At 49.4% G+C, this 26,999-nt stretch overlaps 1 protein-coding gene across 14 annotated transcripts in view; it reads right to left on the bottom strand.

Annotated features, from left to right (window-relative positions):
• Nucleotides 1-26,999, bottom strand: part of MYO18A (myosin XVIIIA) — a 1,313,149-nt gene that overhangs the window by 157,104 nt on the left and 1,129,046 nt on the right. For all 14 annotated transcript variants that reach the window (XM_069615286.1, XM_069615296.1, XM_069615289.1 and 11 more), the window contains one exon: nucleotides 13,332-13,448. In XM_069615286.1, coding sequence (XP_069471387.1) covers nucleotides 13,332-13,448 — 117 coding nt within the window. The remainder of the gene's footprint in view (nucleotides 1-13,331; nucleotides 13,449-26,999) is intronic.

Here is a 26,999-nt window from a genome sequence, read left to right as displayed (position 1 = left end):
CACATCCTACTCAGGCACGCAACACTATGGATAGCACTGCATGGCCCCTGTCAGTCACTTACACACTCATGCAGCCCAGTAATTTTCTCCTACAGCATCATAGAAACGCCTGACTGCTCATAACCAGTGATTCAGCAAGGCCATGATCCCTGCCAGCACTACACTCTCCCCTGCCAGCTTTACATCCCCCCCGCTGCCAGCACAACAAGCAATTCTGCCAGCACCGTGCCTGGCAAGGTCACTAGAACGCAATGTTGTTGCCAGTCGATGCACCTGCTGCGGCAGGCCCGTCGGCAGGTGTCAGAGTAAAAGCGAGCTGGGTCCGGAGGGTAGATTTTTCTTTAGTAAATATTTCCCTCTTTGTCCTGAGCCTCCCAGCACTACTGCTGCACTCTCTGGGATATTTCTTCTGACTCCAGAGGTGGGTGAGAGACCTTCTCGTCTCACCCACCTCCTGCATGCACTTTGCTTTGAGTTCAGTGGAACCCTCCAACAGGGACCCAATGAAGGGAAGATCTCTCCCCCCTAGTGTTTGAGCCTCATGCCTTCCTATGGGCTCCTATTGCAATGTCGTTTTAAGTTCAATGGGGTGCCCCTAAGCTCTCCAGTGCAGGAATAGTGGACTACGTTTTGTGACTGTTCTTTTTACCATTTGCAGCCCAATCCATCCTCAATGGAGTGCTGTGGGGACACTTTATATCCCCTTACCTTTGTTGGAAGTGACAATATGGTTACTTTTCAGGCATTCGCAATACAGGCTGCTGGCAGTTGTTACTTCTTACCCTATTTTGCGAATGAATTGGTCAAGGCTGCTGCAGTCACAATAATGCACTATAGTAGACCATATACTAAAAATGGCTCCCCTTGATGTTTTAAGCCCTGCTCAAGGTGTCCTGTCCTTTGCTGCCCATCCTTCATCCTTCCCAGGTGGGGGGAGGGCCCTTTCCTTTCCTGCACCTTCGCGGGTTACCTGCAGAAAGCCTGCGAAGGTTCACCTGTGTGTGTGTGCAGGCAGGAATTGGGGATGGGGGGGGGGGTCACTCACACCACAATACACATTCCTCCAGGAGACTGTCTGTTGCTGGGAGGCTGTCCCGAACTGGACATCCACCTCCAAGTTTGAATGTTGCTTGTGTCCTTATTGGAGGGCCGAGGTCGCCTCCAGCCCCTTTTTTGGATAGAAGGAGAGGAGGTGGACCAGGAACACAAGTCAACGACTGGAACAGAAGAGATCCAAAGAAGAAGACAGAGGGATGCTGGAAGACTGCATCAGTAACCAGTACTGGACCAGTAGAAACTAATGCGTTGTTCACCTCGATCTTCTGATTGACAGGGAAGACCTCTGCGAGGTGTCTTCCTCCCTTAAACTGGTGGGACCAACCAGTCAGCTGTTCTGCTCGAGGGTGGACATCAGTTTGTTTTCCGCTGCTGAAGTGTGCACTTCTGCATTAGCCCTACAAGGCCTGAAACAAGCCAGCTTCCGTTGCAAGGACTTTCGGCTGCCCAAACAGCCAGAACTTGACATGGATATCTTCTAGGCTCTGCTGGGACTCCAGAAATGTGTGGTGTTGCCCTCCATCAGGAGATGTGCCAGCAGGACGACCAGAGTTCGACCGCCGAGTCGCTTAGTGCCCCCTGACCCTGTCTGGGGTCCATGCAATGAGTGCATCCGTGAAGATCTCTTCAAGGGTCCCCTCTTCCTTGCAGAACTAAATCCAGGTCTCCTTCCTACTGTCTGAAGCCACCAGAGGCTTCTAACCGCAACCAATGACCATATGACCTTGCCCGACAACTTCTATGGTGAGCCCTGCTTCTTCCAGCGATTTGCGATTGCCTGGGCCTGTTCCTAACTTCGAGAAGATTCAGTGGCTGATATTGCTTATATCCATTGGCCTACCCCTTCCCCATAGGGCTTGCATTGGGCGCAAAGTTCCGATTACTGTAGCGCTATCACTGGCATTTGTGTCTGGGTCAGTACTTCTGTGGGTCCCCCCCAAGACACCCATGGGTGGTGGTAGTTCATCTTCAAAACGGAACTGGACTTAAGGCCTCTTAAATCCCCATCTTCCATTGATTTCTACGGCCTGCATTGACTAAAGTTTGTACTGTACCTACCTACACTGAGTGTGTCATCCTAACTACTCACCGCCATTCTCCAGAACCTTTTGGGACAACAAAAAGATCTTCAGAGACTTGGGGTAGACTAGGGCTGAATTTCTAAAGTTTATTATATGCTATTGGACCTACCGGTGAGATAACATCACTTGCTTCCTATTTTGAACGTTTGCATTAACTGTATGTTCTATGATTAAGTACTTTAAAAGTAGTGCGTAACCCATATGGTTGACGAACTGTGAGTTGTATATATTTACGAAAGTATTTTTACCTACCTTATGGTATTTAAAGTGGGCCTTTAGTTTAGTTTAATTAGTTGAAAGCTATGCCAGTATCAATGCTAAATATCATTATTCAATGCTGCCACTTTGAAAAACCTTGGACGAACACCCCATAAGATATCAAGGAAGCAAACGGTCTACTGCAAGACTTCGGCCCTCAGGAGTATAGTGGGGCATTTTGCTTGCTGGACCTTCATCTGCATTGCTGTTTTGCTTGTAAGTGTTTGGAAGTGTTGTGAGAAGAGCAAGGCAGCAGTCAGTCACTACCTCAAAAAGTGAGTGGGGCAGAAGCATTTGGCAGGAAAAACACAATAGGTCTTTGGGAGAGGCTAGCAGAAAACTAGCTAGAAATGGAGAGCTGTGGCCATAAAAGCAGGAGCTAGGCATTGCAACTTACTGCAGAGGCACCAAGACATGCTGAAGTCAGGGCTCTTACCTATTGGCAGGGTCTGACGACATTTCTACGTGTTAAGAAGCTTCCCCATAACACCCAAATCTGGGGAATACCAACCACATTTTTCACTTCGGACTCGGATGCAGTTTAGGAAGCTTCATACCCCGGCATAAATTGTAATATGTCAATCTCATATTTTAAGAAGTCCACGTCATACATGCAGTTTGCCATATAGATTGATACCTTTGTCATTCTCAGGGTTATCTTGACAGTAGAGAAAAGTGTGCTCACCAGTGGCATAGATACGGGAAGATGTACATGATGCGATTTGTCCAGGATCACACATTTCAGTCCATTAAAGAATACAGTCTACCCTCAACAACCTAAACAGTAGCACATACCCTACACAGAAAATATCTCCTCTGCGGTATCAGAACGATGTGCCCCTGCTTCCGTAGCTCTCCATGGATAATGTCCTGGTACAGAGGGTTTTGAAATTCCGTCCTTGGGCGATGTTTGGCGATGTTACTGTCGTGGGGCATCCACTCCCTCGCCTGTCGGAACTCTTCATTGAGAGGGATCTTGTCCGTGAAGCTTCCGGACACCTGTATCCAGCGGGCGTCTAGGAGTTCCTGTAGATGCAGGACGACATCATGCCCAGTAACGACTTGATGGCCAGCACCGTGGCCTTCTTCGTCGACGATAGCCGCTGCACCTTTCCTTGAATGGCTGCCAGACTCTCCTCCGAGGGCAACGCCAGGCAAAACACTGTATTGAGTCTGGCGCCTAGGAACAGTATGTTTTGCGATGGTGTTAAGCAGGACTTTGGATAGACGATGGTAAATCCCAGATCCGTTAATAGTCAGACCGTCGTCTGTGTGTGTTCATCGGCCAGCTCCCGTGAGCGGGTGCATATCAGATCGTTGTCCAGGTACGGGTATACATGTATGCCCTGTGGATGTAAATGGGCCGCCACTGGTGCCAGGCACTTCACGAAAAGTCTTTGGGCCGACTACAAGCCAAAAAGGTAGGGCCTTGAACTGGTAGTGCTGGCCATGCAACACAAAACATACATTTCCAATGTTTCTTGTCAATAGGGACGTGGAAATAGGCATCCTCCAGGTCCAACAACGTCCGTAAGTGTCCTTTTTCCAGTTGGCCGAGGACGGGACTATCCTGAACTTTTGGGACTTTAGGTATTTGTTCAGACGTCATAGGTCCAGGATGGGCCTCCAGCCCCCTTGTCTTCTTTCTGAATAGAAAGTATCTGGAAAAGACTCCGGAGCCCCAGAGCCGTTGGGGAACCCGCTCCCCTTTTTTTCGCAGCATGGCTCGTACCTCTTACAGAAGCTCAGGCTTGTGCTGCTCATGGCGGGGAACAGGAGGGATCCGTGGACACCTCTGTTAGAACTCCAGGGTGTGTCCTTGAGCGAGAGCGCCCAGCACCCATCTGTTGGTGGTGATCTTTCTCCATTCACTGACAAACCTCGTCAGCCGGCCTCCCACTGGGGTGCACGAGTGGGTGCCCGACGTCCCGGTCAGTTCAGGCTTGCTTCGGTGCCAGCGTCCTTCCCTGAAGTTGATGGCAATGCTGACCTGCGCTATCATCGGCCTAGGAACAGCCTCTGTAGGCTTCTTGCGTTGAGGATCTGGACGGCTGTCTGTACGACGTGGAGAAACCTTTTGAAGACCTGCTCGACTTTCCCCTGGAGGAAGGAAAAGAAGACAAGCGGTGCTGCTGGAGTGTACACAGGGAACGGGCCATTTCCGTATCCATCTTGATGGCCTGGAGGGACTCGTCGACGGTCTTACCAAACAGATTGTCCCAGTCGAAGGGCATGTCCAGCACCTTCGCTTGGACCTCCTGATGGAAATTAGTGGCTTTCATCCAACCCTGTCGACTAAGGCAGACACAGATCCCTATTTGTCGGAACGCCATGCCGGCGACGTCCAATGCCACTGTGATGGCGTGATCCAACACCACTTCCCCTTCCTGGAAAAGAGCAAGGGCTTCTATCTTCTTATCATCAGGGAGCTACTCCAGGCTCGGTCCTAGCTTGTACCACAATTCCCTGTCGTACCTGGCCAGGAACACCAGTGCATTGGCCGCCTTGATAGTGGATGCCGCAGTGTAAATCACCTTCTTTGCCATGGCGTCCATCCTTTTCCCCCTCACTGCCCAGATGGACTGAGGACGGGTTAGCCGACCAGCTCCTCCCAGCTGCCGACGCCACCGAATCCGGCGATAGCTGTGACCTCAGGCACTTGGGTGCGGAGTCTGGCACCCTATATTTCTTTTCCAGCCTATCCCGCTTGGCTGGAGCTGTGCAAGGGTACTTCATGAGGGCCAGGCCCTCCTCCCAAACATCGTCCAGAAAAGGCACCGCCATGATCATCTTCCTCTTGGTCTTGCGCCTTTGATACAAGAAGCTCTCCTTTTTGGTTTCCTCGTGCACCAGATGGAATAGCTCAGAGGCTGTGGCAATCATGGAGTGGAACAATCCCACCTCATCCGGTGTGGACACCCTATGTGGAGCATCCAAATGTGGTGATTCATGGTCCGCTGCGACAAGGTCTTCGTCATCATCCCTTGTCATGGCCATATCCGTTCCCTTACCTGGGTCTGCTGGGGAAGAAGGGACCCGACATGGTGGAGGAGGTTGAAATGGGGGCGTCAGATGATGCTTCCTCTTCTTTGCTGGAGGCTGACCAGGGACCAGATGGACCACAGGTACAAGGGGCCGGAGGCATTCTCATCTGGATCTCCGACACCAAGGTGCATAGAGTGGACATAATTTCCAAGGAAATGTCCCTCAGCTGAGATGGCAGAACAGGAAAACTAGGTCCTGCACCGTCGTCAAAGTCATCGCCCTCCTCTTAAACGTCCTCGTGGACTGCATGCAAAGACTCCTGATCTTCGTCATCCGTGGACGAGACTTCCATGGTATGGGCGATGGCCTGGGAGCGCTGTTTTGATGCCTCCTCGCCCCCCTCCGTTTTATCCCCCTTGAGGGCCTTCAACCAGGGCCTGGGCTGTTTTCGCCTGCAGACTTTGCCAAAGTTACTGTGGCAGTGTCGCGCCTTGGGGGCAGAGACACTTTCGGAGTAGTGGGAGCTACCCTCGTGGGATCAGTGCCCGTAGCTGCCATGGTGGTAGTAGTCGTTGATGGAGTCACCAACAAGGTCTTTGTCTGTGCCGGTCGAGCCTGCTTGGGCTGCGCAGCTTTTTTCTCCTCCGTCCGTGGCTTCTCGGATTTCTCCCGTAGTTTAGCCGGGGTAGATGACTTCGACTTTGAAGAGCAGCTTGAAGGTATGTTGGCACAGGAGGTAGAAGGTGAAGCGGATCGCTCCCTATCCACTTTGGGACCCGCTTCCGCGATGAACCCGACAGACTCAGACTTAAGGCTCTTGGCCTTATCTTGGGCCCCCAAGGATAAGGCGCCCTCAAAGGACTTAGAAGACCGCTCCTTGGACGGACTGGCCGGTACTGGACGAGGCATGACCCTGCTCGGAGCACGGGTCAGAGGCATTGTTCGTGTTAAGTGATGCCGCCAGTCTACCATGCTTGTCCTTCGTCGTTTCCTTGGAGAAACCAAGGCATCTCTCACACTCTACTTCCTTGTGGTCCGGGTGCAGGCAGTAGAGGTTACTGTGGCAGTGTCGCGCCTTGGGGGCAGAGACACTTTCGGAGTAGTGGGAGCTACCCTCGTGGGATCAGTGCCCGTAGCTGCCATGGTGGTAGTAGTCGTTGATGGAGTCACCAACAAGGTCTTTGTCTGTGCCGGTCGAGCCTGCTTGGGCTGCGCAGCTTTTTTCTCCTCCGTCCGTGGCTTCTCGGATTTCTCCCGTAGTTTAGCCGGGGTAGATGACTTCGACTTTGAAGAGCAGCTTGAAGGTATGTTGGCACAGGAGGTAGAAGGTGAAGCGGATCGCTCCCTATCCACTTTGGGACCCGCTTCCGCGATGAACCCGACAGACTCAGACTTAAGGCTCTTGGCCTTATCTTGGGCCCCCAAGGATAAGGCGCCCTCAAAGGACTTAGAAGACCGCTCCTTGGACGGACTGGCCGGTACTGGACGAGGCATGACCCTGCTCGGAGCACGGGTCAGAGGCATTGTTCGTGTTAAGTGATGCCGCCAGTCTACCATGCTTGTCCTTCGTCGTTTCCTTGGAGAAACCAAGGCATCTCTCACACTCTACTTCCTTGTGGTCCGGGTGCAGGCAGTAGAGGCATTGCAGGTGCTTGTCCTCCTACAAACACATTCCGTAGCCCGCATTTGGTGCAGGGCCTGAAGTGGGACCTTCCCTCATTCTCCTCCGTCATGGTCAGAGGGCGGGAAGTAGGCCCAAGATGGTTTTATAGAATCTTCGATGCTTCACCGACAACTGATCTCTGCTGTCGGCAGATAAAGAAAAGACCACACTGGCTCCTTTGAAAAAACTTACAAATAGCTCGGAAAGCAAACTCGATGACTCCTAACACTGAAGCATGCAGTAAAAATCTGAAGATGGCTCCCAGAGGTGGGGCTTAGGGAAAGGGCTGTCATTGGATGGGGCAGAATGACCCAGAGGACAGTCATAGGTTTAAAGAGGAAATACAGTTTTTAAGTGAAAGTGAAACCATTTTTTCCTTTTAGCGAGGATTCCCAGCCTGACGACGGGGAATATTCATGAGCATGTGAATCCATGCCAGACCTCATGCTGGGGAGACAGAACCTTTTGCACCAGAAAAAAATCTTCTTCCTCTTTAAATTTAGAGGCACGCAGGGGCGCAGCCATGGGAGCATGCGCTCACTTGACTTCACCCACCGGCGCCACTCCTCAGTCCCCATTGACGCGTTCACAATATTACCATTGCCGAATGACAGTTTAATTAGGGGGGAGGATAGTGGGACGTATGGAGGAAAGGGGATTATGAACTAGGAGTACGTTAGTCACTACGGTCAGTAACTATTCATTACTCTTACGTCCCGTCCCCTTTCCTCCATACTGCATGGGCGATTACAACTGAATGTAGCCCCAGAGTGGAGAGGAGACCCTCCTTAAGCGAACAAGTTCCTTAGAACCGCCTGTCCGAAAGCCGCGTCTGATTTAGAGCCGGTGTCCAAACAACAGTAGTGCTTACAGAAAGCCAAAGGGGTGGCCCAGGTAGCCTACCACGGAACCTGCCGCTGGAGGGCGACGGTCGTGGCTTTAGCCTAGGCAGCGTGGGCGTGCATGTTAGCTGGAAGTGGTTTGTGCTGCTCTTCATAGGCCTTCTTGATGGCCGTAACCATCCATCTTGCTATAGATGCCTTGTTGCCTGATAACCTGGCCTTGACAAACAGAGCGTCCGACTTGCAGAAGCTCTTGGTCCTGTCCAGATAGAATATCAGAGCGCATCTGACATCCAGACAGTGCAAGACCCTCTGAGCCTCGTCCCTAGAATCGGCAAAAAACGTAGGTAAGACTATTTGCTCGTTTAGATGGAAAGCAGAGACTACCTTAGTTAGGAACGCGGGGTGCGTTCTCAGGACCACCTTATCCTTGTGAAAAGTAGTATAGGGTTCTGATGCCACCAGAGCCTGGATCTCGCCGACTCTGTGAGCAGAGGTGAGACTCACCAAAGAGGCTGTTTTAATTGTGACCAATCTGATGTACGTGGACACCACTGGCTCAAAAGGTTTGTGCGCTAAGGCGCCCAACACTACATTGAGGTCCCACACGGGGTGTGGCTTCTTGATGGGCGGGTAGAGCCTGGTAGATGCTGTCTAACCACTGGGTTGGAGGAGGAAAATACCTCCTCTGAATTCCTGTAGGCCCCTATGGCTGCCAAGTAGGTGCGGCTGGTGTCGACCCCTGAGTGAGCGAGGTGTGCCGAGAATGAGAGCACATCATCCAATGTGCAGGTAAAGGTGTTGATCTTCTCAGAGTCCGCCCAGTGACAGAATCTGGTCCATTTACTCTTGTACCGGCTCCTAGCACCCTGAATGATGTCCAGATTGGCCTGCGACAGGCAAAGATGCTTCGGTGTGACCTGTTCAGGAACCACGGTGTGAGGGCTAATTTCTGCGGAGCGGGGTGGATGACCCTGCCCCCCTGTTGCGAGAGGAGGGAAACTGGGCCCAGCAGCAAGTGAATGGGAGACCTGTACGCGAAGCTGAGGAGATCCGAGAACCACGGTCTCGCCGGCCACCACGGAACTATCAGAATGATGCGGAGGAGACATGATTCTCTTATCTTGCAGATCACCCTGTGGATCAGGGGGGTGGGAGGGAATGCATATGCTGTCATGTCATTCCACTGTATCTGGAGTGCGTCGCCCAGGGAGCCCTGCCAGGACGCAAACTGCTGTCACTTCCTGTTGGACAAGGAGGCATAGAGGTCCACCTGCGGGTGCCCCCATCTGCTGAAGACCTTGAGCAGGACCTGATCGTTCAATTGCCATTTGTAATTGTCCGCTCTCAGTCTGCTGAGCCGGTCTCCTTTCCGGGTTGGACTCCCCCCGGGAGGTAGATTGCAGTCGGGTAGATGTTGTTCTCCAGGGCCCATTCCCACCTGATGACTGCTAGGCTGCACAGTGGAGGGGACCTGGTGCCGCCCTGCTTGTTGACATAGTACATGTTGGTGGAGTTGTCCGTCTGGATGAGGACGACGTTGCCCACAATGAGTGGAAGGAAAGCCTTTTTAGCTAGGCAGATAGCCTTCAGCTCCAGCCAGTTGATATGAGATTCCTGCTCCAGCAGGGACCAGACTTCATGGACACTGTTTGTCCACCGTAGACCCCCAGCCTTCCAGGGAGGAATCTGTGGTGATGGTGACCTGAGGAGGTGCCTGTCGGAAGGGCCTGCCAGTCTGCAGGTTGCAGTCCCTGTCCCACCAGTTGAGGTCCGGGTGGAGAGAAGGAGGAATGCTGACCAGATCTGCTTGGGAACCCCTCTGCTGATTCCATGAGGCTGCAAAGTGCAGCTGTAATCTCGTCATCTTGAGTCCTGTGTGGGGGACGGCCAGTAGAACTGCTGCCATGAACCCCAGTAAATGCTGGTACCACCAGGCTGAGGTCCCCTCTCGACTGAGGAAGTGACTTATGGCCCTGATTTTGTCCTCCGAAGGGAAAACTCTCTCTGAGCTCGTGTCCCATATGACACCCAGAAAGGTCACCCAGAAAGGTCAGGTTCTAAGTAGGCTGCAGCTAAGACTTCTTGAGATTGACAGAGAATCCCAGCTCGTGAAGAGTGGTCATGAGAGTGGCGGAAGTTATACACACTGCCTCCGGAGATCTCGAGCCAGTCGTCCAGGTATGGGTAGACGTGGTGGCCCTGAGGAGGGCCGCCACTGCATTCATTTGTCTGGTAAACACCCTGGGGCTGTGTTGAGACCGAAGGGTAGAACCTTGTATTGGAAATGGCAGCCCATGATGCTGAATCGCATAAAAGATTGATGAGGCTGCCAAATAGGGACGAGCAGATAAGCGTCCTTCAGATCCAGTGAGCACATCCAGTCTCCCCTGCACATTGTCTCCGCTATAAGTGCTGGCGTAACCATCTTGAATTTTTGAAGAGGGAGAGGTGGAGGGTGGAGAGGTCCAACACAACTCTCAGGCTAGCCTGGTTCTTCTTTTGTATGGCTAAAATTCTGGAGTAGAAGCCCAAGCCTCGCTGGGAGGCTGGGACTTCTTCCACTGCCTGGCTTTTGACGAGCGACTGAATTTCCTCCAACAGAGTTGCTGTCCCTATCTGTGGGAGAGGAGGGAAGGAGAGGGAGGAATTGGTAGACGGTAACCCGTAGACATGTAGGATCCAGGGGTCTGCAAACTTCTGATGCCAAAAATGTGCATGAAGGGCAAGCTTGCCCCCCCACCGGAGACATGTGAACCCGAAGGGGAGCGTCATGCCTTCTTTCCCTCTGAGGCTGTTGCGGAGAAGGGGGACTGAAAGAAGCCTTTGCACTCCCCCCTCCCCCTTTTGTTGTTTGCACCGGTGCTGACTCGGAGAACGGTCAGGCTGTCTCGGCCCGCTCTTGGAAGCCCCGGAACCCACCGAATGTCCGCCCCTTATCGAAGCGTTGATCTGACTGGGTGTACGCCTTGGGCGTGGCCTTCGTAAGGATAAAGACTTCACAGTTTGCAAACTGTTTTTCCTTCTTATCTAGCTCCTCATTGGTGGCGAATGAAAGAGGTCACCACCCTCGAATAGAAGGTCCAATATGTGTTCCTGGACGTCTGGGTTTAATTTAGTAGCCCGAAGCCAGGCAGTCCTTTCATGTCCGTGGCGATGCATATGGCCCAGCCAGAGGTGTCAATATGGCCCACAGTGGACTCCATGATGTCTTGTGCCACCAGTTTAGCCTCTGCGAGTCCACCCTTGAAACGTGCCTGGCTCTGCACTAGAAGTTCTGGAAGGAAGTCAGCTATTTCCTGCCAAAGCCTCTCGTTAACAGCTGCCAGCATGATGGCATCTGCGTTGGCTTGACGATGGTGCAGCGAAGCATTGGAATAAAGCTTCTTTGCGTAAGCCTCCAAGATCTTTTCCTCCTTGCCTAACGGTGCCGAGGACGAGGTGGTCAAAGACGACTGAGGCTTTGAGTAGAGTGACGCTGCAGCGATCACCATAAGAGTGCGGTTGAGGGTGTGTCGACAGTGGATCCTCCAATTGCCTATATTTGGTGTTGAGGCGCCAATTGACAGGCTGGGCCAAGTGGGGTTTAAGCCACCCTTTTTTGGCCGAGGCGACAACGTCTTTCTGCATCGGGATCCCCGTTCTAACCGTAGGGCGTAGAGTGAGGACCCCGGCCAGGACCCCGGCCAGGACCCCTGCCTCCAGTTGTTCGACCTCGGGTTGAGGAAGCCCCAAACCTGCGACCGTTCATGGAAGGCCTTGGCTGACAATGGCATGTCAAGGTCTTCTTCCTCGTCAGTGACCACCAGGGTATCTGGCTGGTCCGGAGCGGGTGGAGTAATGCTGGGCAGCAAGGGCTGTGGTGTGGAGACCAGAGCCGGAGGCTGCAGCAGAGGCTGGCGTGGAACCACCTGAACTGTGGGAGGCAAAGGAGCCGGAATCGAAGGAGCAGGCAAGGGCAGCAGGGGCTGCACCAGAGCCTGTGGCGCTGGAGCTATAGGAGGAATGACTATAGGTGCAGGCAGAGGGGCCGGAGGGAGAATGTCCCTGATCACATCCCGGAGGATGGTCCCCATCTGAGGAGATCTCATGAGTGTAAGGAAATTTGTCAAAGAAGCTGTGCTCACAGGCCAGTGGGGTGGCAGGTGATGTTGACCGTGTAGCGGGCAGCTTCCGGGGCCGGTGCATACCCTGTCTAGCTGGCTGCGTAAACCTGCCCTGCGATGCTTATGGATAAGCTGTAGGCCACGAACCTGGTTGACACCAGTCACACCATGTAACTCGTTCTCCCACCTGCTCCGCTCCAAGGGGCGGTATCGGACGAGTGCCCATCTTGACTGGCGCGGCGGCCATCTCCAAGACTCTTGGCGGTGGAGCATGAGACCTACCCTACACCTCAGGATGGGGCCTGGTAGGCGTGTTGCCCTCGTGGTATCCATGGTAGTGCTGCGTGCAGGCGCCCCCTCGGACATCTGGCCGGTACTAGGGTGTAGCCCCTCGGGTGTACACCCAGTAATAGAACCTTGTGGTCCCTTAACACTGTCTCCGGAAGGATCTAGTAACCCCTCAGCCTGGGGGCCGGTTGCTGGTATAGCCTCGGTACCAATGCTGGTGCGAGAACCTGAAAGGTTCCTCCCACTTGGGCGATTCCTTGGGAAGGAGCCGTCCTTGCTGGTTGCGATGGAAAAAAGCAGCCCTCCTCTGGGCCTCGACATGTGTCTGACGAAGTCCTTCAAGTCCCATGGAGGCGACTTCTCAAAGAGCTCCCTCCACCGAGCTAATCTGTTCTTCAGAGCATGCGGTGTAAGTGCGTTGCACACGGTACAACCCTCCCAGTCGTGGTCAGGGCCAAGGCAGCGGAGGCAAAGAGCGTACGGATGTAGGGAAGAGCCCCTCGGAGGTAGGACATCTGCTGAAACCCACTGATGTCGACATGCACCAGGGAGGAGCGTGGCGCCAGAGGACAGAGTACCTGATTGATAAAAAGAAGACCAAAAAAGAGAGGAGAAAGTAGCCGGGGAAGTGCGTGGTATTAAAAGGCCAAAGCCAAACCCACGAGCGCTGGTGAAATCGTCTCGTTCCAGTCGACATGGAAAAGGGAACTGGGGAGTGGTGCCGGTGGGCGGAGTCAGTGGAGTGCATGCTCCCAGGGCCGCGCCCCAGTGTGCCTCTAAATTTAAAGGGGAAGAAGATTATTTCTGGTGAAAAAGGTTCTGTCTCCCGTCCCTAGCGAGGGATGCTCATGCAGTATGGAGGCAAGGGGACGGAACGTAGGAGTAAGTAGTGTGTTTGTGTGTCTCTGACATGGTTTACCTGCCACACAACAGCCCTGGGTTCCTTTATCTGTGCATGGCCACATGTACATGATCTACTTGCCAAACAAAGGATTTATTTTCCTTTTACACAGGGGTTCCATGTGCATGTGTGTGCACAAGTAAGCTTTACCTGGCATACAGCAGCTTTATGCTTCTTCATCAGTTCGTTCATATCCTCTTGATCTTCTTCCAGACGTCCCTGTAGCTCATTTTTCTCCCTCTGCAGCCGACTGAGTTGCTCCTCCAGCTAAAAGAGGCGAGAAAGTATAGACAGTGAGACCCAGGGACACATAAGGCATAGCTAAGAGAAGACCGGAGATACATCAGAGGGAGAAGAGAGACCGACAATCAGGGACACATCACGAAAAGCAAGAAGGCTGAGCAGGATGGCATCGCAGGGACACAACTTGGTGTGTGTGATCCAGGGACAAATTGAGGTGTTCAGACATTGCAGAGAAAAGTTACTTACCAGTAACAGTCTACCAGTGGGGGTGTCCAACCCTGGCTCAAAGCTTAGATCAATTTCCTGCTTGCAGGGTCAATCAAACAGATTTTCGAAATATTGAATATACTTATAACATTAATGTGTAGACAATACCGAATCAATGTAAAAACGGTATACAGGAGTTCACCAAGAAACGTGACTCTGCCACTTGAAGGACATTTTGGTCTGTAGGGCCTAGGAAAGTTGCCATCGCTCAAGGTCTACTGTTACAGGCAAGTAACATTTCCCTCTCCATCAATCTATCCTCCCCACATTTCTAGTCTTAAAATAAACTATATGGAAATATGCTCCATAGGAAACATCCGTAGGAAGGGAAAAACATTTCAGAGGGTGGAGCTTGACTGCCGTGAGCATTATCCATTGGGTTAGAATAAACAACAATGCTTGTAAAACATGGAAATGAATTCCTGCATTCATGTTTAAACAAACTGGGCTAAAATGGCTCAGGAAAGCCATGATTGTATGAAACCCTTAAGTTTAAAAAAAGCTCTCAGACCATCCACTGATCGTCTATTGGTTTTCTGGGAACATTTCCTGATACAGGAGAACAATCTGCAGAGCGTCTGCTTGGAAAGCATCTATCATTTGTCAGCCAAAGCATACAAGGAGGACACCTTTGTTCCCTTGCCTTGAGAAAGTATTTCAAAACTCATGGGCTGGCTAGACTTTGTGCAGCAATAGTAATAGGCCTAGGAACAATTGGATGTAAATGAAGTTACTTTAACCTAATTAATGTATTTGTCAGGTTTAAATGAAGAAGTCATTAAATCTGGTAAAATATATATATATTTACATAGACTGAAATCAGACATCACCCTAGGGGAGAAAAAACAAGAGTTGCACTTCCCCACACCAGCTGACTATTTGTTTAATGTTTTTCTTTAGCCCAGCAACCTATACAGATTACAAATCCGTTTACTCTTTGGGAAAATAGCAACTAGAAAAAGTCTCACCTATGGACAACTCAAATGAAGTCCCTACCAGTTCCTAGAAGCACTCAAGTGTCTCAGTGACAATGGAATTGAGTGGGTGAAGTCACCACGTTCAATGTAACATTCTAAAATTACTGGGCTCTTGAAGGACAGCATTTTGAAAACAATTGTGTACGCTGAACTAGAAGGGTCGAGAGAGACTCAAACCTTCTCCAATACATGGCCACAGCAACCCAATTTTCTGTTGACCAGGATTGTGGTCGCTGTACAAACACCAATACTAACACCAGTTTTTGTTTTACTTTATTGTGCATTTGGTTAAAATAGAGAAATGAACCTTAAGCACATTTACATAAAATATACATATATTCACATTTCCGTATGTTTAAAAAGTGTGAAAGTGTCAACAAGAAAATCATATCTCTGTATCTAATTTGAACACTAAAGGTATTAAAATGTATTCATGTATACATTTCAGTAAAAATAGATTATAATTCGTAATGTATCAAAGTTTGGGTTAGGAAAAAAATAAAATTCATTAGTGTCCTCTTTCGTTGCAATAATTCTAAGATATAGAGTAGTGCGAGCGCTGAACCAGCCAGATGGAATATAGGGATGGTACCCCGAATTCCATTCTTCATGCTTTGATGGGCACCAAGCTCGGTAGATTCACGAGAGAGCGAAGAATCTTCGCCTCGAGCCCTTGAAGCCATTTCATCCGGTCACCTGAGTGTGCTTGTAGGCCATAGAGGATTGAGGGTATATGGCTCATACAGTAGAGTGTCAGGAGACCCTCTATGTTGTGACCTCCACTAAGGCTTACATATTGCTTAATGGTGAGCCATTTCCTCCATATCTTGTTGCTTACGTAATCCTCTATGAACTGAAGAGTTTACTTTCAAAGGGAATCGCAGATAGACATAGGAGACAACTACTTCCAATGGGACCTGACCCATCTTCCAGGTGAATCCTGGGTTCTTCGGAATGGACCCACCTAGGCACATAACTTTGGTTTTGTTAATAGTGATAATCATGCGATTTGCATGTGCAAAGGTCAGTAATACGTTGATGGAGCGCTGAAGCCCAATGGGGGTTTGGTCAAAGAGGACAGTGTCGTCTGCTTCGCCGAGCCAGGGAATTGGGATACCATGCATCTTAGAAGGATCATTTCTGGCTGCTTCTAAATGACCGGCAATATGGGTTGTGTAGAGGCTATATAGCAGGGGGGCAAAAACAAATCCCTGCTTCAAACACAGGTTGGTGTGTATGCACCCAGTTGTTATACCATCTAAGCTGAGGTGCATCGAGGCCCGAGTGTTAGTATATAGAATTTTTATAAGTACAGTAGATGGGGATCAATGTTCCAAAAGGTATGCTTCGACCAGAGGAGTGAGCGTGAGACAACGTCAAAAGCCTTGCTGAAGTCTATCAGAAAGCAATAAAGGTTTGGGTTTGTACGCCGGGATGGGTCTGACATAAGGGATTGTATTGCGCATATGTTGTCCAGATTTCCGTGTGATTTCCTAAAGGCTGTTTCAAGGGGTACTAACACCTCTTACACTAGCGGGCAGGGCACCTAACCGTTTGTCTCAATCAACATCAAACTCACTTGGAGAAGTACAAAAGCCATCTACTATATTTCTTTCTTTATTTCATTTTATAACATGGCCCAAGGCCAACACATGCTCAACAGTACAAGTACCACAAAACAAAACCAACAGCACTGTGAATATCCCACCAAGCCCGACCTTGGTTTATACAGCCTTCACATTTCAAGGAGGAAGATAGTTTGTGTTCTGTTTCAGAAACGCAATGTGATGACATTGCAGCGACCAACATTATTAAACCAACTTTGCATACAGTCTGTGGTTCCATGCAACATATGTACCTTTCACTTGGTACCCTCAAGTGGTGCAGTCACGTCCATTTTAGGGTATTGCAGATTGGGAAATCAGGTAAGTGACGTATGGGCCCCATATGTCTCTGGGCCTAGCCCAGGGGTGTACGAGTCTGCCATATTGAGTCTCCATATCATTACAGTGAAGAGCATCTGCCGGCCAGTGCTCCAACCTTGGTAGTACGGTCCCACCCACACCATGGTCACCTTTCTTTTAGCTAAAAGCAGGAGCAGTCTCGTCAGTTTCCTTATATTTTTGAGGACATTTTAGTATAACCCAGTAATGCCGTTATCAGTGTTCATTCCACTCCTTCCCCCACAATGTTACCCAGTGCCTCAAAAATTCCAGCCCAGTAGGCAAGAATCCCAGGGCATCGAGTCTGCAGGTGCGGTACCACATCTCCTGCACCTATCCGAGACCTCTGGGAAGAATTTGCGCAGAGAGGATGCTGTGTGATAGAATTGATGAAAGTACTTAAAGTGTATCAGTTTGAAGTAAGCGTCGAGTGCCACACATTTTGTCTCCCCACAGCAGTATTTCCACACTTCCTCGGATTTCGTATCACCTAATGAGATCTCCCATTCCTCCGGAGGGGACTTCCCAGCTTTCCCCTTGTCTTTAATACACATGCTGTATAAGGTCGAGACTGTCCCGTTCCGTCCCTGCTGTAGGCACCAATGCATATTGGAGCCATTTCCAGTTCCTTAGGGAAGGTCGGGAAAACCACCTTCATGGAGGTTCGCAGCCTAACACAAACTACTACACCCAGGGTGAATGCTCACGTTTATTCCGCATCTGCTCCATGGTTGTACAAAGAGTATTCGGGAAGAGATCATGAAAACATGTCACTCCTAGTCACCTCATATAGGCTACATACCCGCTTCCACTGATGAGCGGGATACCGGTTATATACATAACTGGCAATTCTGGGGAGTAAATGACCTCACCGTTGGATTTGTGCTCAATCCGGGAACATGCCCTACAGGTCAGCTCTGCAATATCCTTCACTCTGGCTGTCCTAATCAGAGCCATCAAGATTTTGGACCGCAGAAGAAACAGGGCAGCCAGTGCCCTCTCCACCTCAACGTGTCTCCTATCTGACTGTTCCCAGTACCAAATGTAGGAGGAACCCCGCTTGCGCCACTGTGTAGTAAGTTTTGAAGTAAGGCAGCGCCAGTCCCTCCTCATTTAGAGGCATAATCAACCTCTCCCACGCAATCCTAGCTTGTTTAACTGCCCAGACGAACTGCGTAGTTGCAGACCTTAGCTCCCGGACAAAATCCCCAGGTAGCGCCATGGGGACATTTAGGAATACATACAAAAACTGTGGCAGGAGCACCATTTTCACCACGGAGATTCTGCCATACAGATTAAGCGGCACGTTTATCCGTGTGTCCATTGACAGTTTGGTTTGGTTCCAGTATTCTGTGATAGTTATGCTTCTATAAATGAACGGGGTCACAGGAAATATATATCCCCAGGTATCTTGTGAAATGCCCATGCCACTGGAACCCCAACTCGTCTGTGTGTTGTGTGGTCTCAATAGTTAGTGGGAAGAGGACAGACTTTGTCGCATTGACTCTTAGCCTAGAGAAATCGCCAAACCCCAGCACATCCTCCCTGATCGGGTCATGGTTCCCTGCCGGGTCCGTGACAAAGAGCACCATATCATCCGCATAGAGGGAGACAACCACTTTATGCCCACACACCCTCACCCCTCTAGGTGTATGGCAGTACCTAATAATCTCAGCCAGCGGTCTATTGCCGGGGCAAAAGTAACAGGGATAAGGGGCATCCCTGTCTCGTGCCCCTTTCCAGAGTTATAACAGAGGTTAGTTGTCCATTTACTCTGACCCTAGCGTTGGGCGACGGGTATAGCAGCAAGACTATAGACATGAATTGGGCCCCCATTCCCATTCGATGCAGAATAGTGAACATAAATGTCTTCTCCACAGAGTTGAATGCCTTGGTCGCATCCAGGAGCGCGGCCACCACCTGCTTCTCCTGTCGCACCGCTGACATCAACCCAAACATTCTGCGCAGACTGTATGAGGGAGAGTGCCTCGGGCTAAACCCCAACCAAATCTCGGCCAGGATTTTATTGTCCAGGTTAATGAGGGATATGGGGTGGTACGAAGAGCAGTCGCCCGCGGCTTTATCAGGCTTCAGCAGCACTACTACCACTGCTTCCCTCATGGATACAGACAGCCGCCCGTCTTCCAGGCAGCACTGGTATACCCGAAGTAAGTGGGGGGCCAGTTTCCCGCCAAAGTGTTTATAGAATTCAGCCCTATAACCGTCTGGACCCGGGGACTTCCCAGATGGGAGAGACTTAATTGCTGATAGTATTTCTTCCACGGCCAAAGGGCAGCCCAGCCATTCCCTTTCCTCTGTACACCAGTACAATGCGACCTGGTCTAGGTAGTCATCCACCTCTGCTTGGGAAGCTTGTGTGTGGGAGGAATATAGCTGCCTGAAGAATCTATAAAATTCTTGGATTATTTCCAAGACCGCAAATTGTTCTTACCCCTGTCTGTTTCTTATAGAAAGGATCCGATCCTTAGACCGCTCTGGCCTTGGAGCCCTAGCTAGTAGTTCGCTTGGGTGCTGTCCCTCCCCATATTTCCGTACCGCTGCTATTCCCATGAGAAACTTCACTTCTTTATGTGCCAACTCCCTGAATTTCTGTAGGTGCTGTTAGACTTCCAATTGGTCTTGTGGCAACAGTATAGGTCCCCCCCGCTTGGAGCCTTTGCAATGCGGATTCGGTTTCCGTTAGTTGCCTACAGATAAGTTTAAGTATCCCGCTTACTTTGCTATACACTCCCCGGTCTCCTGTCTTCTATCCCGCTCACTTGGAGCCTTTCGTATGATGTTGCTGCCCTTCCACAACCGGGCCCCAAGGGGACCCTGTGCCCCAGTGAGGGGAGGTGCCCTCATCCGCTCTGTGCTCCGGTGCTCCTCCTATGTGTGCCCACCGGGCCGGATTACTGTGACCAAATCTGTGCAATCCATCCTGCAGGACACGGTGACAGCCGCACCAGTCATCCAAGGGTTTACTGCTAGGATTGGCCTGCCCGGGCCGCTCCAGTCCCATCCAGCTCTCTCGTTCAACCTGCCTCCGGGCCAGGTCCACTGGATGTGCCCGGTGTACTGTTCACCTGCTGCGTCTACGTGCATCGCAGATGGCTGCGTGCACTGATATTGCGAGGGCTGCTCTGCGCAGCATGCTCCTCCACCGGCTCCAGCACCAGTCTGATTTCCCTCCAGAGGGGACAGTCCCTGCTTGCCGATCTGTACAAGAGCCCCAACAGCTCATTCTCCCAAGGGGGGCAGGCGGCCAGTTTCAGGCAGCACCAGAGCATTTGCTAACGGGTTGTTAAAGATCCGCTATATGTTATCGTCTGCCGGAGAGGATCCTTCCTGCAGGGCCGCGCAGCCTCTCACTCCCCCTCCTCGTGGCCTCCAATGTAGCGCAGCCTAGCAGTGGGATCCCTGTGGAGAGGTCTCACTTGCTCACTGTGATTTCTCCAGTGTTACAGCCCCTAGGCACTCTGCTGTTAGACCGGAGTGCTCATGTAAGGTTCCACCCTCACAGGGGATGTAGCAAAACGAGATGGCAGATCAGGGATCAGGATAATTGGCCGGATTGACTCTGAATCGCCCAGGAGCTCACGGCCTTGCAGCCATCTTGTTCAGGCTCTCTAGCACCCCCCTCTGCTATATGACAAATATTAATTACCCTGTAATCGTCTTTCTATGGTTTGCCTCTGCTTAGAATCACATGCTAGGTATAGTGTAACATCTAGTGGTTGGTACAGAGTATTATATCCTGTTTTCTTTTTGAATTTGAAAAGGCATAAATGGGGAGGGGTGTTCCTCTAACCGTATCCGTGACCTAAGTGTACAGAGTGGATAGTTCAGGTGAAGCCTGATCAGAAAATCAAGAACTTGGTGAGAAAGGAAGGAATAGAAAATATTGATTTGAATTTAAATCAAAACATGTTAGAACTATAAATAATTCATAACAGAAAACATGATAATATAACACTGGAAGCTGCAACCTTATTCCCTCCTTCATCCATGCAGATTTTAGAGGTAGAGTTTTGTGTGCCTGGTGGCATGTAAGCCAACAAACATTTATGTACATCATTGCCACAACTGCTCAGTAGGGACAATGATGCACATAAATGTTACTGTTTGAACAGGCCAGCCTCTCTTGGGTTATGGCGAGTGATGTTAAGCAAAAATGTGATAAAAGATTTCACTGTTGGATTATCATTGACAACCTTGTTTGTAGATCTTATCCCCAATTCATGATTTCTTAATCATACAGAAACATAAAAAGCCTACAATTTGAGAGGCTGTTCTTGGCAACTGATGTACAGATTGTAAACCTACCTCACGTTTTCACCGGTATTATATACTTAACAGGAGAAATTACCTTATCGTAATGTTCTTTCTATGGATTCATCTCCCGCAGATTCCTCACCTGATAGACTCCCCACCCAAGCAGTTAGGACCATGGAGGTGGAAAGTGCTACAGAAGCAGATTTTGCAGAAATGCTCTACCAAAATGTACATCATCCCCACGGGCAAAATCCAGACAATAGTGCCTCGTAAACGTGTGCCAGGACAACCATGCGGCCGCAGGACAGATGTCCCCAATGGCAATTCCCTTCTGTAAAGCTGTAAAGCGAGACCCCTCTTGCCGAGTGTGCGCTGATGACCCGGCCTGCAGACTGGTAACGTTTTACGATGCAAAGAATAATCGAACGAGACAGTCTGCTTAGTTGCAGCTAAACCCTTGCGGGACAATGAATGGGCCATGAACAACTGGTCAGAATTTCGGAACTGGTCCTGTCAAATGAGAAATGATATTGTGCCTCCTACTGCAAAGAATATATGTATATTGGCCTACGCCAAGCTGCTTGTAAGCCACTTGCGAAGAAATCCGTGTTGCAAGGTCCTGACCTTAAAATCAATGTAAGCCGCCATTATAGGTCAATCCGCCATTTTAGGTTCGCTTTGTAAAGTCACCCTGCGAGTTAAAATGGTGAACGATGTCATACCGAAATACAACATGGCCGTCTTGACCTCTGTGTGTAATTAATATGTAACTTGCCTGCAGGCCACTTGTTGAGGTCGTTAACTGAGACCTTGTCCTTCGTTGACCTGTGTGTAAAGGATTACTCGCATCAATGGAACTAATCCGCGAGCATATGTTAAGAACAATGTATTCGAATACTGAGCTGAGAACACTTGTTTAACTACATTGTATTAATGTTTGAGAAGACCTGCATGGGAAATCCCAAAACACATAGTTGCCGAGTAGGCTTGTTGACGTATGTATTAAAGGAAAACTAGTTACATGTCGATATGCAAACTCGGCATGAATCCTAGATCAGTAATGTATTAGGGGAATATTAACCCGAAGTATGGTTGGACATCATGTTCGCGAATAGTATAAAAGAGCAACGAATTCTAATGTACAGCGTCTCTTACTGAATACACCGAACCACGCTGGAGTTCGCTGTGTCGTACTGAGGGCCGATAGCCATCTGATTTTGCTTTGTTCTTTGTAACTGAATCAGTATAAATTAAAGATCTTCATATGTTCCTTTGTAACCCGTGTTCAGTGTATTTCCTTTTGGGGTACTCAGCCTCAATATTTTGATTTTGTTTTCGCAGTCCTAGCGAAATAAAAGCTGAAGGCTTTTTTGGGATCTAAATGGTGAAACCGCTCCTCTTCCATAGAGGGTTGTGGTGGAGGGTAGAAGACCGGTAAATCTATGGACTGAGAAAGGTGAAACTCGGAAGCCACTTTTGGAAGAAAGCCAGGTCTTACTTTAAGGGAAACCCGCAGGAATGGGGGTTTGCAAAGCAAAGCCTGCAGCTCGTTAACTCTCCTGGCTGACGTGATCGCAACCAAAAAGGCTGTTTTCAAAGATAAATCTCAAAGAGCAGGAATGTATGGGGTCAAATGGAGCCGCCATCAAGAATGTTAGAACTAGATTCAAATCCCAGTCTGGGACAACACAAGAAGTTGGCAGAAAAGGTATTCACAAGACCCTTCAGAAATTGGGCCATAACCAGGATCGTAAAGAAAGAACCTTGATCCGGGTACCTTTTGAACACAGACAAGGCCGCCAAATAGCCTTTGATTGTGGCAACCTGAAGGCCTGCTGAGGCCAGTTACGGAAGAAACTCCATCACTGTAGTGGTGGGGCAAGAGATGGGATCGGTCTTGCATTCCCTGCACCATGCCTCAAATCTTCTCCACCTGCACGCCTACAGAGATCTGGTAGACGATCTGCGTGCAGCCAGCAACACCTATGAGAGGTCCTAGTCGTCATATCTCATCCTCTCAAGAGCCACGCATGTAGGCTGAGGGCCTCTGGGTTCTGGTGAAGTACCCGACCTTCCGACTGGGTCAAGAGATTCGGGCGACGAGGCAACCAGTGAGGTGGACAGATGGTCAGATCCGTCAGATCCAAGAGATCGGAGTACTAAGTTCTCCTCGCCCAATCCGGGGCAATCAAGATCATGGTTGCTCAAAACCTCTTCAACCGCCTGAAAGCCCATGGGATTGCGGGAATCGAGGGGAAGACGTAGTGGAGAGCTAAGGTCCAATCCACCAGATACACACCCCCCCTCATGCGCCGTTCGCTAGGAATTATGCACTTCCTGTTGGACTCTGTGGCAAACAGATCCACTGCTGGGGTACCCCAGAGAGCGAAGACCTCCTCTGGGACCTCCCGTCACAGTTCACACTCGTGTGTGATCGCGCTCTTCCCGATTGCAACCCCTATATCCAAAACTAAAAATAGGGAAAAGAAATTGTGGGGAGGATGAGGGACAATTGTGGAGGAGGTAGGAAAGGCGGGTTATTTGAGAGAGAACACATCATGAACGCCAACTCCTGTTAATTTCGATGTACTGGTGCAATGGCTGGCTTAACCGGTGGTTAATGAGGTTTAGTTTGTGTATAACAGTTTCAAGGTGGATTTTTGCATCCTGGCTTCTGAAGGAGAGCTGGGGGAGGTACTGCATAAACTTGGTAGCAAATTCGGGAGTAGCAGCAAGGTGGTTTGTAAAGGAATTGGCTTTATATAGGATAGCCGGTCCATCCAAGCCCGACTCATAACAGATTTAACATGTTTGCATGTTGTGCTGTACCTAAAAAGGAGACAGGGACATATTGCTTGATACATTCTTTTTCATTCCCGAAGGGAACGTCAGAGAATGACGCAACAAGACCCTGAAATGTGTGCAGTAACATGGGTGTTTGGATTAGGCAATTGGGAAATTAAAGTCTTTAGGGAAAGGATTAATGGGTTGTGGGCTTCCAGTTCGAAAGGGAATTTTATTTTGATATGTGTATGCCAATGGGTTGTTTCCGTGTCCTGCGTTTATTTTGAAAGATGTAGCAAGTTTGTGTAGTGGGTGACTAATAAAGAGTCAGGATCACAACAGTTATTGCATAATTTGAAACATTTCTTGCTTCTTCTCCCCACCACCCCTGCAACCCCAGTCCCCTTTCCCCCGGTCGCATTGCAGGAACACGGCCTCACTTTGATCCATGGTATGAATGCAATGGAAAGGTTGGGCGTCCCTTCAGCTCATGAAAAAACAGAAGAGCCAACTGTGCGATTCACATTCCTAGATGTATAGTTGGAGTCAGTGATGGCGGTGGGCATGCTACTGTGCGTGAAGGTACAGGCAAATGAGGCATCTACTGAAGACCGTTTGGAGGCAAAGAAAGTAACGTTGCATTCACTTCAGGCTTTAGCAGGACAACTGAACTTTGCTCTCAGGATACATCAGACGGGTAGACAATTCTTGAGATCAATTGCACGGCCAATGGAGGGGCTGAAGGAGAAGCACCCCAGGACCGGCATTTCCAGTGAAGTGAGGGTCTGCTTGCAAGTTTTGGCAAACTTTCTATCGGACTTGAATGGGGTGCTTGAATGGACGCATTCGTGGGAGTATTGGACATACTTACAGATGCTGCTGTCAGTGCTGGTTTTAGGTGAATTCTAGGAACAACGTGGTGTATGCACAAAGGAACAGAAGACTGAGTTCAGACTGGGTTGGTGAAGAATGTCACCTTCTTAGATGTATTTCTTATAATAGTTGCATTAAATATAAGAAGCAGCAAATTCAAGGACAAGAGAGTGGTTTTCTGGTCTGAGAGCATGTCTGTGGTTCAAGCAAGCTGTTAATCAGAGGGCATCTTGCAAAATGGCACTGAGGCTGTTAAAGGGGCTGGTGCCTACATGTTTAAAGGGGAATGCGGTCTTTGAAGTGAAGTATATGCCAGGTAGGAACAAGGTGGTGGATTCCGTGTCTCGTTCAAAGATGCACGACTTCAGAAGACAGAGGAACAGATGACTGAATTCCCAGCAGAACTGTTGAGGTGCGGTGCCCGCCACTCCATCATCCAATAGCCACAGCGCTAGTGCCAAAGACAAAAACAGTCTATGAGGGGGCTTTCAGGTCACCTACGGCCTTTTGCCAGGAGGGGAGATGGTTTCCTGTATTTGCATTGCAAGCAATACTGGAATACAGTGTGTATTTGCACAACAGTGGGAAGATGATGGCTTTTGGGAAGAGATATTTGTCACCAGTAACCTCCTTTGATCATTTGGCTGAGAAGGCCACCTGCTTGGTCTATGAATTTCTTGGTCACGAAGGTGGTGAGGCAGGGTTGTGCCCTGGCCCCCCTCCTATTTAATCTGTACATCCAAGAGATTATCAGTGCATTACTTGCAGGCTCTCAGTATTGCCCAAAGATCCTGCGTTATTTTATGCGGATGATGCTGTATTATTGTCCACGACCTCAAGAGGGTTAGAAAACTCAATGGCGATCTTTGTGGCAAAATGCAAAGAGCTGAACCTGAATATTGAAACATCTACGGTGATGGTGTTTAAAACACGGTTTGCAAAAACGAGGCCCATGGTGTTGAAGGTGGATGCAGCACAGTTAGAACAAGTTCCACATGTTGATTATCTATGGGCTTGTTTTCAAGAGATTGGAGTCTGCGCTGACCAGGTTAGCCGATAGGTCTCCACATTAGAAAAGCCTGGGGGGCCAATCCAAGCCTTCCATGCAAGACACTGTGAGGCAATTGCCGTGGGGCAATCTCACCTGCCCAAGATTTATATGGAAAGCAGGCTGTCCCCGCATGTGGCCAAACTTTGGGTGGTATACCAAACGTACAAAAATATCAACTGGTGAGCAAAGGTTAATTAAAAAACTGCTCCTGTTATCAAATACCGCCCCCTCTGCCATGGTAGCCTTAGAACTACAGATAATCCCGGTGGGTAGTCTGGGGCCACTTAGCCCTGGGGTATTTTGGTTGAGACTGTGGAACCAAGAAGGGCTGGAAAAATATAGACATGCCCTACGCCCCCTGTTGTCGATGGATGGAGATAATCCTCAAAATCAGCCAAGGGGAAGGAGGAAAATAGTAAGAAATGGAGTGATTCAAAGGGCAAGGGATCAGGGGCAAGGGATCAGTTGATGGCTGGCGCTATGAAGTTGAAACAGGGGTGAGAACTGCGCTCACTAGGTGGAAAGTCTTATTTAGATTTTATTACACCACCATATGAAAAATCTCTATATATATATACACAAGGGAGATGCTGAAGAGAGGGTTCCTGGAATGCCCATACTCACCCCTATCAACATGACAGCCTAAAGAGTCAATAACGCACAAAGCAACTCACTGTTTGGATCAGATTGACTAATAATGGAAAACCATTGTGCTGACGTCATTAGTGACATCACGACACAGCAACGTTAGTCATGATGTAACTCGCAGGCATGCACAAAGTTACACAAACACACACGTGCTCACACGAAGAACATGCTTACATAGTTCTATAGATAGAGGACAGATGCATATAGATATTGTTGAAAGATTTTATTATTGTTCCTCATCAGCCAAGTGCAGAAACGCTGAACGCAATGCAAAAGAAGAGTTGTAGAGCAAGCTTGCAGATGCTTATCGCAACTAACCCTATGAAGCTACAAGATTGTATAATAGCCCTGGAAGAACCAAATACTATTAACTTATAGGAAACATAGCACGGTATAGATATATAGAAATCATAGTATAACTATAATGAGGTTCCATAAGGTCACAAGCCACAGGACGAGACACGAAGTAAAGCAGAACTAAGCTGCACAAACAGCAAGCCAGGCCTCACAGCTGTAAGGAAGGCATGGTATCAACCGAAAGACACAAGTGAACACAGTTCAAGGGTGTTTATTGAACTTCAACAAGGGTATGATAAACCTAATCTACAGATGGGACAAGCTACGACCATCAAATAATAACACAGTCCTAGTGGTGGCTTGTCAAAATAAAAGGACCTATACCAAAAATAATCCATTGCCAATCCTTACCTCTAAATACAAATAGTGTGGGGTAGTGTTTATGAAAAAGAAAGAAGTG

Source organism: Ambystoma mexicanum, chromosome 9, assembly GCF_040938575.1.
Source record: "Ambystoma mexicanum isolate Mex_15411 chromosome 9, UKY_AmexF1_1, whole genome shotgun sequence".
NCBI classification, from domain to species: domain Eukaryota; kingdom Metazoa; phylum Chordata; class Amphibia; order Caudata; family Ambystomatidae; genus Ambystoma; species Ambystoma mexicanum.
This window is presented reverse-complemented; position numbering and strand designations above follow the sequence as displayed.